This window comes from Battus philenor, unplaced genomic scaffold (genome assembly GCF_028537555.1).
Source record: "Battus philenor isolate CCGP_79_NKW_IND1 unplaced genomic scaffold, ilBatPhil1.0.hap1 SCAF_20, whole genome shotgun sequence".
Classification (NCBI taxonomy): domain Eukaryota; kingdom Metazoa; phylum Arthropoda; class Insecta; order Lepidoptera; family Papilionidae; genus Battus; species Battus philenor.
In genome coordinates this window covers 3,040,587-3,057,897 of record NW_027181683.1, presented here as the reverse complement: position 1 = coordinate 3,057,897, position 17,311 = coordinate 3,040,587, and the positions used below count along the sequence as shown (strand labels likewise).

General features: G+C 34.5%; 1 protein-coding gene across 1 annotated transcript in view; it reads right to left on the bottom strand.

Moving 5' to 3' along the window:
* The window catches only part of Asator (tau-tubulin kinase asator), a 68,103-nt gene extending 51,886 nt beyond the window's left edge, over positions 1–16,217 (bottom strand). The window contains exon 1 of the mRNA XM_068765794.1: positions 15,993–16,217. Coding sequence (XP_068621895.1) covers positions 15,993–16,111 — 119 coding nt within the window. The 5' untranslated portion in view covers positions 16,112–16,217. The remainder of the gene's footprint in view (positions 1–15,992) is intronic.
* Between the last annotated feature and the right edge of the window lie 1,094 nt (positions 16,218–17,311).

Below are 17,311 nucleotides of genomic sequence, written 5' to 3'. Positions count from 1 at the left end.
GAAAGAGCTTAAAAAGAAAACGTTATTAATCACACCAGTATTTTTATATGGATTATTCTTGTTATAACATCGTAATACATTTAACGGTCTGTAGCGCTTGGGCAGCGACTTAAATAAAATAATGTAGCAACTAATATATAATTGTGTATTCCAAATTGTATTGTTAATATGTATAAATTTTAGCTGTATTTACCCATAAGTGAAAATTGTGTAAAAAAAAAAAATTATAATAATAATATAAAACGCTGTCGTGCCTCGCAGCTGGGAGAAGAAAGATCCGTATCAAATAGCGGCAACCCTCTCCCAACTGTCTGCGTTTAGTTAAAGCGAAAGATAAATACTGTAAAGAAAAAAAAACACCAGCGATACAAATTAGAATTAATAAAAAAAAAAAAAAAACATCGTAATAAACACCAAATTGAATATTATGAGAAATGATTTACTTATTTATTTCTTCATATTATTATCTACATAGTGTCATTTAAAGTGACTTGTGTAAGTCATGAGAACTATTCCATGAATGATTCCATATTCGTTGAAACTAGAATCAGATCCAACTCCTCTATAAGGCATCTTTCAACTTAATGCTATACTAATTTCATGCGCGTCCTCATCTTAAAAGAACCTATAACAAATTCGGATTGGTTTTCTTGTGGTAATTCGTTCTTATGCTCTATTGTCACTTCATCCTTCACACTTAAAGTAGTTTTTAACGAACTTCTTAAGATTATAACAAGATAATTTAAAGACATTACTTGGAAGTTCATAGAAAAATCGTATACAAACGCACACAAAAGAATTGTTAATATTATAAAGCCTAGAGAAACGCTTAATAGGGAATTGAAGTAAAAACAGAAAAAGAAACGTAGCTTAGCAGACAATGATCGCAACGACGAGTTTTTGAAAAACATCAAAGAAAGGAAATAGGTCAGAGGCAAGCTGTCCAGGTAATATCGAACGAATAGAAGTAAACGTGTTTTTCGCATAGATATTACCGTTAGGAATTTTATCAACTTGCCCAGTCGATAGGAAAGTTGAAGTAGCAATAGCCAGACCACTTAGCGTGGGAAACAGATGGCCGCTAGTGCTTTTGAGGTTCTGGAGTATAGACAGACAGGCAAATACAGCGTAGGACGTTCACATAAGGTGCACAAAAGAACTTTGCGAGGTTGTTGGAGAACGCTGATATTCGTCAATTGACGGACATCTTACGGCTGAAATGATGATAATGAGATAAGTTCGACTCCGGCACTAACACTTTTAACCCTTAAATGCACGACTTTTTAAACTTTTAAAAAAATATATCTTGCAGATAAGTACACTGAAATGCAGGAAAAAATAGAAAAAAATGTATATCATATTATATATATACTTTTAAAAAAAAACTTATGTTGCAGACATGCATTTATTCTTAAGTGTAGTATTTATTTTACGTTTAAGTGGTATGTTGCAGTTTTACATCATTATGCATTTAAGGGTTAACAACGCTATCTTTGTAGATCATCGTTGGAAAATTACATACGTATTTTGTATAAACATCACGGGTGGGGTTTTAACCTGTATATGAGAATTGTTGTTTTACGAATATATGGCGTAGTATAAAATGTAATTACAGAGTTAACATGTCGAATGCCTATGGACGTACCTGTGGGCGTACGGGTCAGATCTGACCAAAATGAAATAGCCTACATTCATTATAACGAATCATTTTAAAAAATACAGTTAGAAATTGCTTGCTCTGGACGTACTACAGACCACAGGGTCATAAACAATAATATTTCATTTAACATTTTAAAAATTTGTTCTTGACTCTGACAGACGCGATGTTGCGGCACACGACGAATTAATGAAACATATAAGTACAAAGGCGAGGTGCGATAAACATGATATCATTTACCGAGAAGAGAACATATTAATTGTCAGGTCACTTTAGATTATAGTTGTTAGCTTTATAACGTTGCCGATGTCGGGACACAAATTTCATGTGAAACACATGTGCTAGGAATCCTACTAAACTTTTCATCTTTTCAGCCGATGGACGCCCATTGGAAAACACAGGCCTCTCCCACAAAGATCGCCACGATGCCGGTCTTGCGCTGCCTACATCCAGCGATCCCCCCCCCCCCCCGCGACCTTTAATCATGTCGTTGGTCTACCTAGTGGGGGATCTACCCACGCCACGTCTACCGGACCATGGTAGACATTTGAAAACCTTTCGGCTCCAATGGCCAACGGTTGCACGAGCGATGTATCCCGTTCACTGCCACGTCAGACAAGTAATTCTTTGAGCTACGTCGGTGATCTCGGTTATTTTGCGGATCTCCTCATTTCTAAATCGATCTCGCAGCGAAACTCCGAGCATAGCCCTTTCCATTGCTCTCTGAGCGACCCTGAGACTTCTTATGTGGCCCGTCGTAATTGGCCACTGACTGCATATTAATTATTTCGCTATTCAACACCATAGTGTCTTTCGCTGTGACACAGATCACAGAGAGTATGTGTGACGTGTTGTCCACACACGTTTTTTTCCGTGAAAAAAGGTTGATGCGCTGAATTTACACGGTTATGATTGTTGTATGAGTGACTGTGGGAGCTTGTTGCTATCTTCACGGCGCCACCGCCGCGTACGCCGTGCCTGCCCTTCGGCGAGCCGCATTTCTTGCTCTTTTTTTTGAGTTTTCTTTATACAAAGGATAAAATTTTTCTTGTATTATTCACTATGAGCACGTTTGTAGCTACAGGTAGAAAAATTCTGGCTGTGCGATATTTGGCAGTTGTCTTAGTGAGTACCTTTTTCATGCTTGTACCTGCATGTCGTTGCCTAAGTGTTCACACACCGCTATAATTTTAAACTAAGCCAACAATAAAATTCTTCTTTCTTTATAAGATCTACGTACCCATTTGCCGAGAACGTTCCGGTTGTTGGTACGTACCACATTAATTTCAGTACACGCCGGCAATAAAATCATATTTATGCACATCGGTACGCTATCAGAGCGGCGTAAACCGCCTATAAAAATTAATGCGTTGTTTAATCTTGCTACTACAAGGGTAAGGAAAGTCAAAATGTTTTTGAAGTTAAACATAACTGTCGGTGTACTATATAGGGTGATTGGTGAAAATACTTTAAAGGTCTTAATGTACATATTTCTCATCACCTTGTATAAAGTGATGACTTCACAATATTTTTTTTACTATCGGACTGCGACTGGCTAATAATCACGGCAGTACAATGTCGGCAAGAGCAAACACTATACAATTAATAACTTTAATTCATATAACTTTAATATTGAGTTATATGAATTTTAAAAACGTTTTTACATTGTAAATATTAACATTACGTTTTTAAATAAGGACAGTACAATAAATTAACAGCAAATGAGGTTTAAAGCATTTACACCTATAATAAATCAACCTGTATAACTGTCGGTAAATTGTAGAAAAAGCTATTTAGCCCAGCTGATGCGGTAGTTTACAGCGCAGAAAAATGGACGGTGAAGGAAATAGATCGATGTCTTGGAAACGTGGCGCTGGAGAAGATTATTATGGATATAGAACTCAACACCAACCTATTATCTCCATTGTTCAGTAGCTGCAAATTAATCAACGTCTTGCCCGCCATTCGTTCACTCTTAAATTTTAGAATACTTTGTTCAAATTACGCGAATGAAAGAACATAGGTATGAAGAGATCTCGTCCGGCCTTTTCCAGTTTGGGTATTTTTTGGAAAGTTCTAGAATCCGTTTTGATTCGAGAAGCCTTCTGTTTGTTCGCTCGGTCAATTTAGATGATAAAAATGCTACCTCCCTTCAAATGTTTACTTAAGCACGACGCGGTTTAATTCTGTCTACCTCCTTACTTTAATTCATTCACGAGAGCCGATAGACGCTCACTGTAAGACGTAGGTCTTCCTGAAAGATCGCAACAGTTACCGGTCTTTCGCTGCCCGCAACCAGCGACTTCCTGTGACTTTAACTATGTCGTCAGTCTACCTAGCGGGCTTAACTACGTCACGTCTACCAGCTCTTGGTCGCCTCTTGAGAACTTTTCGGCCCCAACGACCATAGATTATACAAGCAGTTTACTCCGCATACAGTTACTTCCAACGAGCAACTTTTCTAGCTAATTCGATGGCGTTAGTTTTTCTGCAGAATTCCTCATTTCTAATTTTCATTTGCTCTCTTGGTAACCCGCGTCTAACGCCTCGTGGTCCCTACTCGAGAACTTTTTGACCCCAACAGCCATCGCTTGCGCAAACGATACACCTCTTTATTTTAAAACATGTTAATATTTAATCCCGCATATTAATAATTTTGCACTTTTTAAAATAAGCAATATTTTTGTACATTTAATTTAAAGTTGTCGTTGAAAACTTGAATAATTGATGCAATGGGTTAGCGCACGCGGTTGCCATAAAAATACAGCCAAGACGGGTTCCATGTCTTTTGCATAAAAATAAACAAAACTGTACACGAGCACAACGTAGGGACGTTAAAAATGTCCGCCGTTGAGCCGCTCTTGTAATTTATTTGCGAGCGAAATTGTCGCCGAGCTATTTTCATAAAAGTAATCAAATCACAAGCACTCTACGTCACGGCGACGAGGGACAAAGTCGGGACATCGTGTAAACAACGCGCCAGACGGTATCATAAATAATAAATGTGAAATATGAACAATTGAAATCAAGTCTCCTCGATCGGACTTTATACATTCGTAAACTGAAATATAATTTGTAGCTATCGCAATTATTTATCCAATTTTGCTAGCTGTACCGATAGACTTTACCCTTTTAGAAGCCAAAAGATGGTTATAATTACTTCGATTGAATGTGTAATAAATGTTATTAATAAATAAATTTCATTATTATAAATACTGCAGGGTATCATTTGTATGTTCTAAGCGGCGGAAGCTCAGTGATAGAGAACTGAGACTTGCTATCGTATTCGATTGGGTTCGATTCTCGGAATTATATGAGATTGTATCCTGGGAACTTAATTAGGATTAAATCACACTTTACACATTAATTTCATAGGATTGCCACTGTTCACAAACAAGTTTCCAGAGGATCAGCAGTGTCTTCAAGCTGCCAAAAGTAGCGATTATAACCCATAAATATTTTTGGGGAAGGCCTATGTATTGCAATGGGTGTCTATGGCTTGAAACGACGACGACGACGAAGTACTACAGGTGCATCGTTAAAAAAATAAAATAAATATACAGCTCGTGAACGGTCATACGCGCGCTCATAGCTGTCAACTGCGCAGTTTCTATTGTCATCATATTATCTAAAATGAATTTCTGCGCAAATATTTTTTTTCACTAAGAATTTTCTAGAAAATATATATATAAAATAAAATATATACATAATAAATATTACTGAAATCGATAGTCACTCTCACGTTCTGGCATGACAAAGGGAAATAGGTATAAATGTATTAAAAGTTAAAATGTTTCCCGGTCAATATCATAATACTGATGGAGTGACCGTATAGCCCACCAGGGAAACGCTTAGGTATTTACTGTCTAGAAAAAACGAACGTCCGACCTTGAAACTGAAAGTCAAATTACAAAGGTCAACATTATAACAATCCATATCATCTAAAACAAATATTTTTGCCGTTTAACATTGAAACAGCTGAGTCACTGTAGCGAGGAATGGAATTGATAGGTTATCCTCCTTATAGACTGAAACTTTCATCGTGCGAATTCCTTTATTCCCGAAAATGGAAGAAATACCTTATGAAATACTAATTTCAAGTAGCCGACGCAACCAGCGTTAAAAAACGACATGGAAAAGGTCCAACAAAGACGAATTGACCTCCGATGCTTTTCACAATGGTTTGATTGCCAAGGAAACTATTTAAAAAAGTATAAATTATCTATTATTTGACACTTAGTAATTATATTTCTATCCTTGAAAAACTATAAAAAAGTATCGTCGATTGTGAAAATATGAATCCTCAAGTTCATACATGTCACCCGTGAGTACTCAATGGAACGTTTGAGTATGTAAGGCAAAGTGGAAGGCAAGAGATCTCGTGGATGTTCTCTAACAACATGGACAGATATCATCAAAACTACTACTAAAAATTCATTAAATGCTATATATAATACCGACCTACACGGCGACTTTATTATATACATTTATTTCACCTGCCCTCTTTTATTTATCTGTGCATCGCCTAAAAGGTTAACAGGTAGATAATGCTGTTGACGTAAGTTCCTCGTTGTACTTTATACTTTTTTGTATTGAATTACTTTTACTAAAAAATTAAAATATACACATTTTTGGCGTTAAACTCTTACAATAAATATTTAAAATATATATCAATTGAAGTTCGTAGTCAGTACACACGGAAAAACACTTCGCTCCTTGAGCAATCGTCTATTTACTCGTAGATGTTCACCCCATAGTACCGACTTTACTCACTCTTTCGCAATACAATGTATTCTTCTCTGCACTCCCCTTTTATAACAGGATGATCAGGAATCGATGTGCATTCAAGGCAAAGATTCGAAAGCTGTTTCTTGACAAGTTGACAGAATCATCACGATAGCCAAATTTTATTATTTATTGTATTTATATGAATAGCATACATGAATATATCACAATATATATATATATATGTATATATATTTTGTGATATATTCATGTATGGTGTTTTCATGTGATTATTTTTCCTCTCAATTTGTTTTCCCTTTAATTTTTTTCCTTTATGATATTAACTTGTTTCACCTATCTTTACTACTTTATCCCAGCACCGCCTAACTGTCAACTGGTCGAGAATTCCTTCAACTTTAAATTCGCCGTTAAAATGTATAAAAAATGTATTAAATGAATAATTGAATAATGTAACCAACCAGAAACTATTATTGGTACTATGTAAGAACAATCCATATATTCTCAACACCGGCATACCAAGATAAACAAAGTTGCTTTGTATCTTTTATCTATATGCAACATGTTAAACTTGTTTAACAATAAACAAAAAACTACACATAGCAGATATTCTTCATTCTTTTGATCACAAAGAGCACGTGCACGATGCGGGCTCCGTAAACGGAAGTACTTTATTTTATTAACGTACAATCAATTATATGCCGGCATTTGTTAATGGTTGGATGGTTTTCAAGTTAGCAAACTTAACCGTTCGTCAGCGGCTGTAATTTCCGAATTGTCAGTTAATCAGTTAGTTAAAAATATAAATCTAAAATGAATTTGTAAAGTGTATTGTTTACCATTCGCATCGTGCCATTTAGCGACTAAAACGTAGTATATTTTTGAAATATAGATAACATTATGTTTTGTTTTATCATCGGCAAATGATCTATCCTTTGGCATTTAAGGCTTCGCTTATCATCGTTCCTGCCGCAAGACGTCTGCCGCCGGACACAAGCCTCTCCCATAATTTTCTAATACGAGCGGCTGAAAACGGCCTGTATCCAGTATTTCAAGTTTTCTCTTTAAAAAGGTTATTTGTCCGACGCTGCACTTGTTGATCTGAGGTCCTCACTTTACAGCCTTTGGTCCCAGCAGACATCAGTTTTGGTAGTGTGGCCTGCATATTGCCACATCAACTTGCCAATCAGCTGTGATTTGTCGGCTGATTTCGTTCCCTTATATATACGACCATATTAGAGCTGACATGGTTTCCTTAGAATCTTCAATTCGAGTCTTTATTTTACTTAGAGACTCATGAGATGCGTCCTCGGCTTTAATTGTTACTCAAGGCATGTTCAGCATTCAAGAGTATCAGAGCGCCAAGTAGTTTCTATTACAGTACACTGCTGGAGTGGAGACCCCAGATAGGCAAGCAGCGTCAGACGTCCGCCCACACGCCCACTTTGTTAAGGTCGCCGAGAGAGAGGCAGTCCACTTTCAACCGGTCCTATTGGAAATCAATAAAGGAGGCCTATGTCCAAAACAGGATGTCTTTCGGCTGAAAAGACGATCAAAGTTATCAAGTTTACACGTTCATTAGCAACATTATTTAATTAGAACATAGATCATGTTGTTTATTAATTTTTTTTTAATTCGTAAAAAATAATTTTGTTTCATTTAAAAAATCTCTCTGTAGTTCTCAAAATAAAGGATATTAAAACAAAAAAACTTTAAAAATACTATTTGGGCATTCGGTAATTATTCGACAAAGCAATCGAATATTTCGCAGAATAGAAACATAACATACCGGATACAAATATTCGAGGCATGTCTATACAGGGTGATTGCTTATAGGTGTAAAGGCTTTAAAGATTTAACACCTATCTTCAATTATATTCTTTATATTCTAATCTCAATTCTTGTACAAAGTGATCACTCTAAAATATGTATTTTTTCTATTGGAATTATATTGCGTCTTTTTAATATGAAGGAATCCGAATTTTTTAACGATTTTTCCTACTATTTTTCTTCTTTTTTCCAATCTATAAACACCCACTGCAAGGCGTATTCCTACTCCAAAGATTACCTCGGTGATCCGTCTTACTTTATTATCATTACGTATATATTATTTCTGAACCCACTGATTTTTGAATAGTGTGTACCATACATTAATTAACAGCAAAAGATCTATAAAACACATCACACACACCAAACATACACTGTACACATTGTCAATATAATACAAAATACTTTGTTTAGTTTTTCCTTCTTCGTTTATCTCTACTCTCGTAATTTTTCATATATCTGTTACTGATTATAATTTTTATATGTAAGCCTGTCAGCTGGAAAGGACTTTGGAATAAAACAATAAATAAATAACCAATCAACCTGTACATCTACTTAGTCCGTCCATATTGTAAATGATAGGAGTGTCTATGAACAACAATTTACTTTTTGTCAAGTAATATATACGCATGTTTTATTATTTATGCAACACTAACAGGAAGTCAATTGATGGTAAGCTATACGACCCGTGTTTTGAAATTTAATACCTTACGTAATACAGAGATACAGCTTATCATTCAGATATTTTGGATCTGTTCGCACAGAGGGAGGTTGTTGACAAGAAGAAAGAGCTACTCTAAATCTTCCAAGCCTTCTGCAACTTTATTTTTTTTTCATCACACATCGTCGTACTGTGTGACGTAAACGTGCTATGACGCCTACATGACGGTAAAGACCGGCCAACTAATGTAGAAATAAAATAAATAAACAAAATAGTAAAATAAAAGGGAAAATAGAAATAATAAGAAAATTGTCAAAAAAACACAAACAAAATTATATAAAAATTGTAATAAAAAGGCGCGTATAAACGGAATAATTGTTATAATAAGTAATCAATTATAAGATGATGTAGTAGACAACTATGTGAAAAATTGTACCTTAGAAAAAAAAACTGCCATTAGGCAGTGGAAATTTAGATGGCGATATAATAAAAAAATACGTACGCGCTTAAGGGGGCCAGAAAGTAATGTCGTCTCTGCGCATGTCGATATTTGATCGTCATTTGGTAGCTCATTACGTATTTGTAAGCCGTATACTAGACGGCAAAAGGTTGTTGATAACGAAGGTGAATATATTGTTGATTAGAATTAAAAACTTGTTAATGAAGTAGTCGTATGAGTTTAATTTAAGAAAGCGACATTACTTTCCGGTCCCCCTATAACTTTGGGATTAAAGGTCTAGAAAGGAACTAAGGATCATTAGACCCAATGTCAGAATTGTTATACAGATGTCAGACGTAGTAGATAATGAAAGAGGTGCCACTGTTATAAATGCATATTTAAAATCTGTAGGGTTCCAAAATTGTATTATTAGCTTCGCTAGACAAATGGAAATTCACTAGATAACAACCATTTCAAATCAATACACGGTATGACTTACATTTTACAGCTTGAATGTAGTTAAGTGTCATAAGTGTAAGCGGTCTCTTACATCATCCTCATAACTTGCCCGAGCTTAAGTAACTTTTTCTTGTTCGCTGCCAACCCTATTGTTTAGGTAATGACCTTCGATATACTTAACTATAGCTGTAGCGAAAGCTATTTCTAAGTTAAATTTAACTTTTCAAAGTTAATAACGTCGTCCGGTTTTTGCGATCGCCAATTAAGTTGTTTACATAATAAATGGACAAAAGTAATTAGTTTTAAAGTTGAGTATTACGTGGACGAAAAATTTACGAGAGTTGTTGTTTGTTAGCGTTTTTATGGTTTCACTGTTGCGATCAAAGTTTCGCTTTCAAAGAAAGGATACGGAATGTTATTTAACTTCGCGGGCTCGCAGCGAAGTGCTCAATGTTACTTAGACTTAAGAGTTTTCTTGTTGATTTCTGTATATGGTGTAATGTTCTACTTATAATAAATATTTTACAGACGGAGACACATTTGCTACGTCTATGGAATAATATAGACAGAAACTTGATTGTTATGGCTTCCAACTTGTAACCGATAATGGTTCATATATTTCCTAGATAATAAATTAACTCTATATAAATATTTATATTTATATAGAGTTAATTTTTATATATATATATATATATATATATATATATATATATATATATATATATATATATATATATATAACTGTTTGTTTATTCCTTAATATATGCATCAATAAATAATCAAAATATAAGTAAATTAATCAAAAAGTGACCTGACCACGAACCGGCAAGCGTAGAGTAAGACGTCCATTTACAATGTGGACAGACGATTTTAGAAAACGCGCCAGTTTTAGTATAAATTTATAGAGTGGACATATGTCCAGCTGTGGTGGTCTAACGGCGAGGAACGTCTTAATAAGACCATCCAACCGTTGTTTTTTTTAATAGTATCTATATTCCACAGATATTAGTGTCCGTGCCTTTGTGTTACATTTACGTTTAATCATCCGATTTTTTTAACTCACGATTTTGCGTGTCACAGCGTTTAATTAGTTATTCTAGTCTTTTATTAAACTATTTCCTGACTTAAATCTTAACCTGTTTTTAAATAAATTAAAATACATTTTTTTTCAACACGCCTTTACAATATCTAGTCTTCCTGGAGTTTAGTACAGGTCAGTTCTCACTAGGAACGTACCCCGCTAAATCTTCCGCATGTACGGCATGAAGACCATTAGAAAGAGTACTGATAGTACAAGCCCTTCTTAGCCGTCTTCGGTGGATCCTAACCGTGATCTAAATCACGGATGTGAAACTAATCATTTACCAACAGCCTTATCGAAGCTGCACCTATTGCCTCTCTTCTGCAGCAACGGCTATTGAAAAGAAAGATGTCTGCAGATATGCCATTTTCTGTGCCAAAGACTAGCAGCTAAGCATCTGACATAGGTTCATTAAACTGACTTACAATAACAACTTCTAGGTAGAACAGCCATAATATACCTATAGAGGGTGATTAGTTATAGGTATAAAATCATCACCCCTTTCCTTCCTGTAGAATGTTGTACATAGCTCATTTGTCAGCAAAAACATTTACAAGCTTTTACACCAATTTTTAAACACCTATATAAAGTGATCACTTTGACAAATGTAATATAAATTTATATATTCTATTGAAAAACAAAACAGATCAATAACTTAGGGCAATACAAGATCTGCACAGACATATAGTAAAATAACAATATTTTTTTAATAATTGTCTATTATTTCTGAAACTATAGATTTTTGCATAGAGTATAATTAACAGAAAATGAACTGAACATTTAACGCTTTTAAAGCTTTTACATCTAAAACCAATCACCTGGTAAGTTGCTCTTCGTTTCAACCGGCCCAGGCCCAAAAAAAATCAAAATGGGTGACCATCCATCCAATAAATAAGATGAGTTCTTGACCATTAATAAATAATATAATATAACTTGTAAATCATATATTGATATACAAGGGTGCCCTTATAATTACAGCAATTACATATGCGTAGGTTGACAACAAAATTGTTATCATATTATTTCCTGGACTAATGACTTGTCTACTGTTTTAACATACATCATAGGGCAGTAAAGCCCTTAAAGATTACCAGTTTAAAAAAATTAAATGACATATACCTAAATATTTTAATTTAATTCAGTAATTGATGCAAAAAATTAAAAATATTTTTTTATCCACATTTTTTATTGAGTTCATATAATGAATATGTCAAAATTCTTTTTTGTTATTGTAATTCTTTACCTTTTTTGTGGGTAAGGAACTGGCCTATAAAACATTGTTGCATTAATAAAAATGAATATTGCCTACTTATGTTATAGATTCCTTAGTAAGTGTAGACAACCTTTAGCTAGTTGTAATAAATATTTAAAAACATTTAAACAGAAAGTTTTATTCATTTAAATAACATGTGACATCTAAATTTTTGTATCAAATAATGGGTGTTCACACCCTAACATATTTAATGCAATATAAAAACTAGAGCAAAATGACTCAACAAACGATTCAACTGATTGGAGATGTTTAAATGGACACAACAGACTCTTGTATTACCTCCATCAACTATATTATATTATTCTATTCATAAACATTATTAAATTATAAATATTTATGCATATACACTAAAATATTAAAAACTAAATAGAAAAGAGTTCTTTATTCTATGTGCATATTAAATAAAAAAAAAACACAGAAATACTATTAACCCTTGAAAAAAATTTAATAGATATGTAAATTTGTCTTTTAGATATGTTTATAAGTAAACCACAGAACAATGTTGAATAACAAAAATTTAATATAACATTTCAATGTGAAAGTTGATGCTATATTAATCACAAAAGTTTACTGGTAATTTGCAGCTTTTTTTTTCTAATAAAAATATTATAAGGTAAAACACAAATGAACTGCTAAAGGGTAAATAAGAAGGCAATATGAATAGTTATTATTGACATCAAGCCAGTATAAAAATATCAATTTTAACAATAAATTAAAAATTTGTTACATATCAACTCGCTGCTCTGCAAATTTAAATTGATAAATATTTTTGATTAATGCTTGTCGTTATTATGTGCCAAGCTGAAGTATTAAATTATTTTAAAATAGCATCTTTATGCTCATGAAAAGCCACTCCTTGCAGTATTCATTAAGGCCACTCCTTAAAATGTTAGGATATAGTTATATTAATGTTTAATTACAAACTGATATTAGCTTAAACAATATAAGTAATAAATGTACAATATTTTCAACAATATATAATTTTTAAATATTTTGTAAATACTTTACACTAAGTTTTAAAATCACGACTATTATAAAAATAACAGTAATAACCGTAAATTGTAGATATATAATGAATTAGTAGCAAATATAATAATAAAATAGTTGAAGGCGAAATTAATTCTCCTTTCAAATTAAAAAGGCTTTTGAATATTTCACACAGTACTCCGATTAGTCGTAATTAACACATTATTTCCATGATGTATTACATTTTAAAACTCCCCACCTACCATAAATCTTCTATTTAACAAAGATTATTAGAAAATTTTTAAACTTAATGCCAAGTGATGACTTAGTTGACATTAGAATCTCGACGAGATTCTATTGATTTTTCACTTTCACACACAATGTAATTAAAAGAATAAAATAGCTAATGAAGAGGAAAATCTTGTAGTCAACAAATAGTTAGTTACTTTATACATTTTTATTTAGGAAAATATTAATATCTAACGTAAAAAATATATGAAATAGTCAGACATTACCGCTAGAAAAGGATGGATATAGTAAACCGACCGATTGTTCTGCACTACGCCACTATGTAATGCTGCGGTATTACGTCACTTCCTCACGCAGTCGGGTAATATTAAAGCGAGACGTCCATACCCGGGCATCCCACCCACATATAATCGATTTTTTAACAATTCAAGCGAATTTTCTAAATAAAATATAATGTACAATAATTAAAAATTTCAGTGCAGTTATGTATACAGCAAATATATTCTTAATACCAATTGTAAATACACAAAACTTACCTATAAAACTGGATCCGTCGCTCAATCCGACATAGAATATATTTAGATGCGCTAAAAATTCACTGAAAATACACTGAACAGGCGAGACGTTTTGTATTATTTAATTGTTAAGCAGTTAAAAAAGCAACCGAGACGCGTCCGACGTCTTTCATCGCATTGCGCGGCAGCATTTTTCGTATTTTCTCTCGATTTCGACACGGGTCTACATCGATCGCGGAGCCATGACAGGTTCTTTTCACCGCAGTGAAGTAAGCCACGCCCGCTCAGCTGACGGGTTAGGGTTTTCATATCGTAGTATGAAGTTAGCTGTAAACCGAACGGTGCGGCCGTTGACCTTTACGATAATAATAGGGTTCAAATGGATATTACAAAAACATATAAACATCTTTTGACTTGATTACTGAAGTTACTTATTTGCGCTAATTATGTATAAAGTTACTTAAAAATATAAAGTTTTTTAATTAGTGATACTTAATTCAAATTAAAATATAAGTTATGAGATCAATTATAATAATAAAACTTAGTATTTTCCGGCAACATTAGCCCTTAGTTCAGCAGGGACGCAAATGTCAAAAATTTAAATTTTTTTAAATCAGTATTATACTGAAAGCACTTGCAATAAAAAAATCTCTTTTTTTACCTGTCCAAATGGCATTTGCAGACTTGCAAGGCGGCAAAGCGAACAGGGCGCTTAGCCTACAACCTCTTTTCAGTTCAATTGCACCGGATTAGGAAACCACAGAGCGTTTAGATCGCTTAGGCGGACACTCACATTGATTTGGGCAGTCACTCGTCGGTAATATCCGTTTAGTATTCCGGCTCAAGGGCACCCGAGAGGGCTGAACCTCGGAAACTCAGAAGCATTAGTGCTGAGAGAAGTGACGGAAGAAACTCCAGCAACGCTTCTATCTAGAATATTTGGAGTTTGCGACCCCTGTGATAGACGAACCGACCTCGATTCCGGCGAGGCCAAGCTGAATTTTGAACAGCTGTAAAATGTTTTGAATGATGACTGTCTTAAGGTCAACACCTCTACCAGAGACTCGAGCATATGTCTCAGTCTCATGACGGCACGGCATCTGAATTTTCCGGATATGATTGTTTTGTCGGTGACGGCACCTTCAAGCGTCGTATTCGTGTGCTATGCAGCAGAGCTGAAGCAGTGGATACGGGCAGATCTTCATTACGTACGTACCACGATGTGACTGAGGCGCTGCGCATGAACATTTTTTGTAAGACTTGAAGACTGTCGATGATACGCGGATTTGCATGAGCGAAGCACTTGTTTGCATATGTTAGCGCAGGTCTGAACCTGCTCTTACTCCTGCTCATATGTAAGAGCAGGTTCAGACTTGCTCTAATATATGCATTCAGTACATTTTTATAATGTCAGTTTATCTAATAGAGTCATTGCACCTTGTCTATTTTGTAACGGGTATGGACGGAGCTTGTCTTTTTTCAGTCGATACCTAGATAACGGACTTGCTTTAAAAGCTTTGTCTTGCTTTAAAGCCTTTGACTTTAAACAGACGGATTTCCGTCAAGGAAAGGGAAGTACATAGTATTTAACATGACAATTTCAGTCGTTCTATTCCAAAAATTATATTCCAACATTAGTAAAGATTTCAGTTTTTGTACAGAATAAAAAAAACAGAAATGTTAACTAAGAATAACAGACCGTAAAAATGCTAAAATATCTCTTGACTGGGCGATAGAAGTGTTCGAGCGATGATCTTCATTATTTTTGTGGTATAAATGTCTGAAATAGCATGACAAGATATTTTTCTTTAAAAAAATAAACGCTTAAATATTTTAAAATAATTTCATGTGATAACGGACAAGATTGCAAGTTAACTAAGTGATTTTATGTAACGGATATCTTTCAGATTTTCTAGAAGCAAACACGAGCCGAGAGACGTGGTGCCGGTAGGCCCCCACTAGTTAAGGTCGTGAAAAGTTTATGAATGAAGGCAGCGCAAGACCGGTCATTGTAGCGATCTTTGAGGGAGATCTATGCCTTGCAGTAGACGTTTATGGGCTAAAAAGAAGAAGATACAACAGATTAGGAAGTCATAAAAGTCAATACTTTATACTTTCTTACCATGGTATGCTGTGCGCCCAGTCGAGCTGGACTCTCCTCGGAGCTAGAAGAGACATCTTCCCCGATTCCTCGTCAACCGGGATGAATAACGTCGAATTCGATTTATCCACAATTTTCATTTAAGCTAATTCAACTCACAAATGTAACGGGGAGTGACTACTCAAAAAGAGTTGAACAAAATGTATCTTTGCTGCACATTTCGCAACGACATTGTTTATAAAACAATGTTCTCTTTGTTTTAAATTCTATGTAAATGGAATTGTGTATATTAACTCAACTAAACTAGAGACCGGTTATATATTTTGATAACTACAGAAATAGTTATCATACAAAGCATTCGTTTATAATTATTTCGTCATTCGTAGCGTATATGTTTCCTAGCACCTGAAACAAGGAAATATTTAAATTAATAATGTTTAATAAATTTAATATTTATTGAAATACTGCAAGGTCTGAATGAGCAATGGAGAGAGCTACGTACGGAGCTTCTTTGCTAGATCTGAAATTATAAGAACCGTGGAAGAACCAAAGTCACCGTTTGCACTCGAAGACTTGCTTGTCTGAAGTTATAATAGGCGGGGCACAAGGCTCGTGTACGTGACGGCCGTTGAGGTCGAAAGGTTCTCGAGTGTCGACCACCAGTGGGAAGCCCCCCCCCCCCTATTAACTTGTCCTATGTCATAGTCAAGTCACGGGAAGTCCTTGGATGCGGGCAGCGCAAGGCCGGCCATTGCGGTGATCTTTGACTCGGCCTATGCCTAGCAGTGGGCGCCTATGATGATGATGATGTTTTTTTTTTTCAAACTACAATACACCAGAAAATATATGTAGCTGTTGAAAGAAGATAAATGTTATGATATGTTAATTTTTTCGTCTTTCTTACATTTTTATATTTTCCTGATAAGATCGAGTATTATTATTTCAGGACTGTAATCACTGTGTAAAGCGAGGTTAAAGTTGAGAGAGTGTCATACGAAGTAGAGGAGAATATGCAATAACAACTTAACTTTTTTTTTTGCTAGAATCAACTGCATAGGTATTCTCATTATAAGCGTGCTTATGGACAATAAATTGTAAAATATATTGATCATTAAAATAGTTTTGGTAGTATTTGAATTGTTTTCTAAAGCTTATTTAAGTCCGTAACTAATGAAATTACTGGGTTTATTAGACTGGCCATCGCGTCTCAGGATTACGAAGTATAAAGTGTTCAGAATATCCACGTCAATTATTAGTATATTATAAATATAGCTATACACAATTATTAATATAGATATCAGATTGATTTGTCTAGTCAGAAGTTATTGACCTCCGCACTA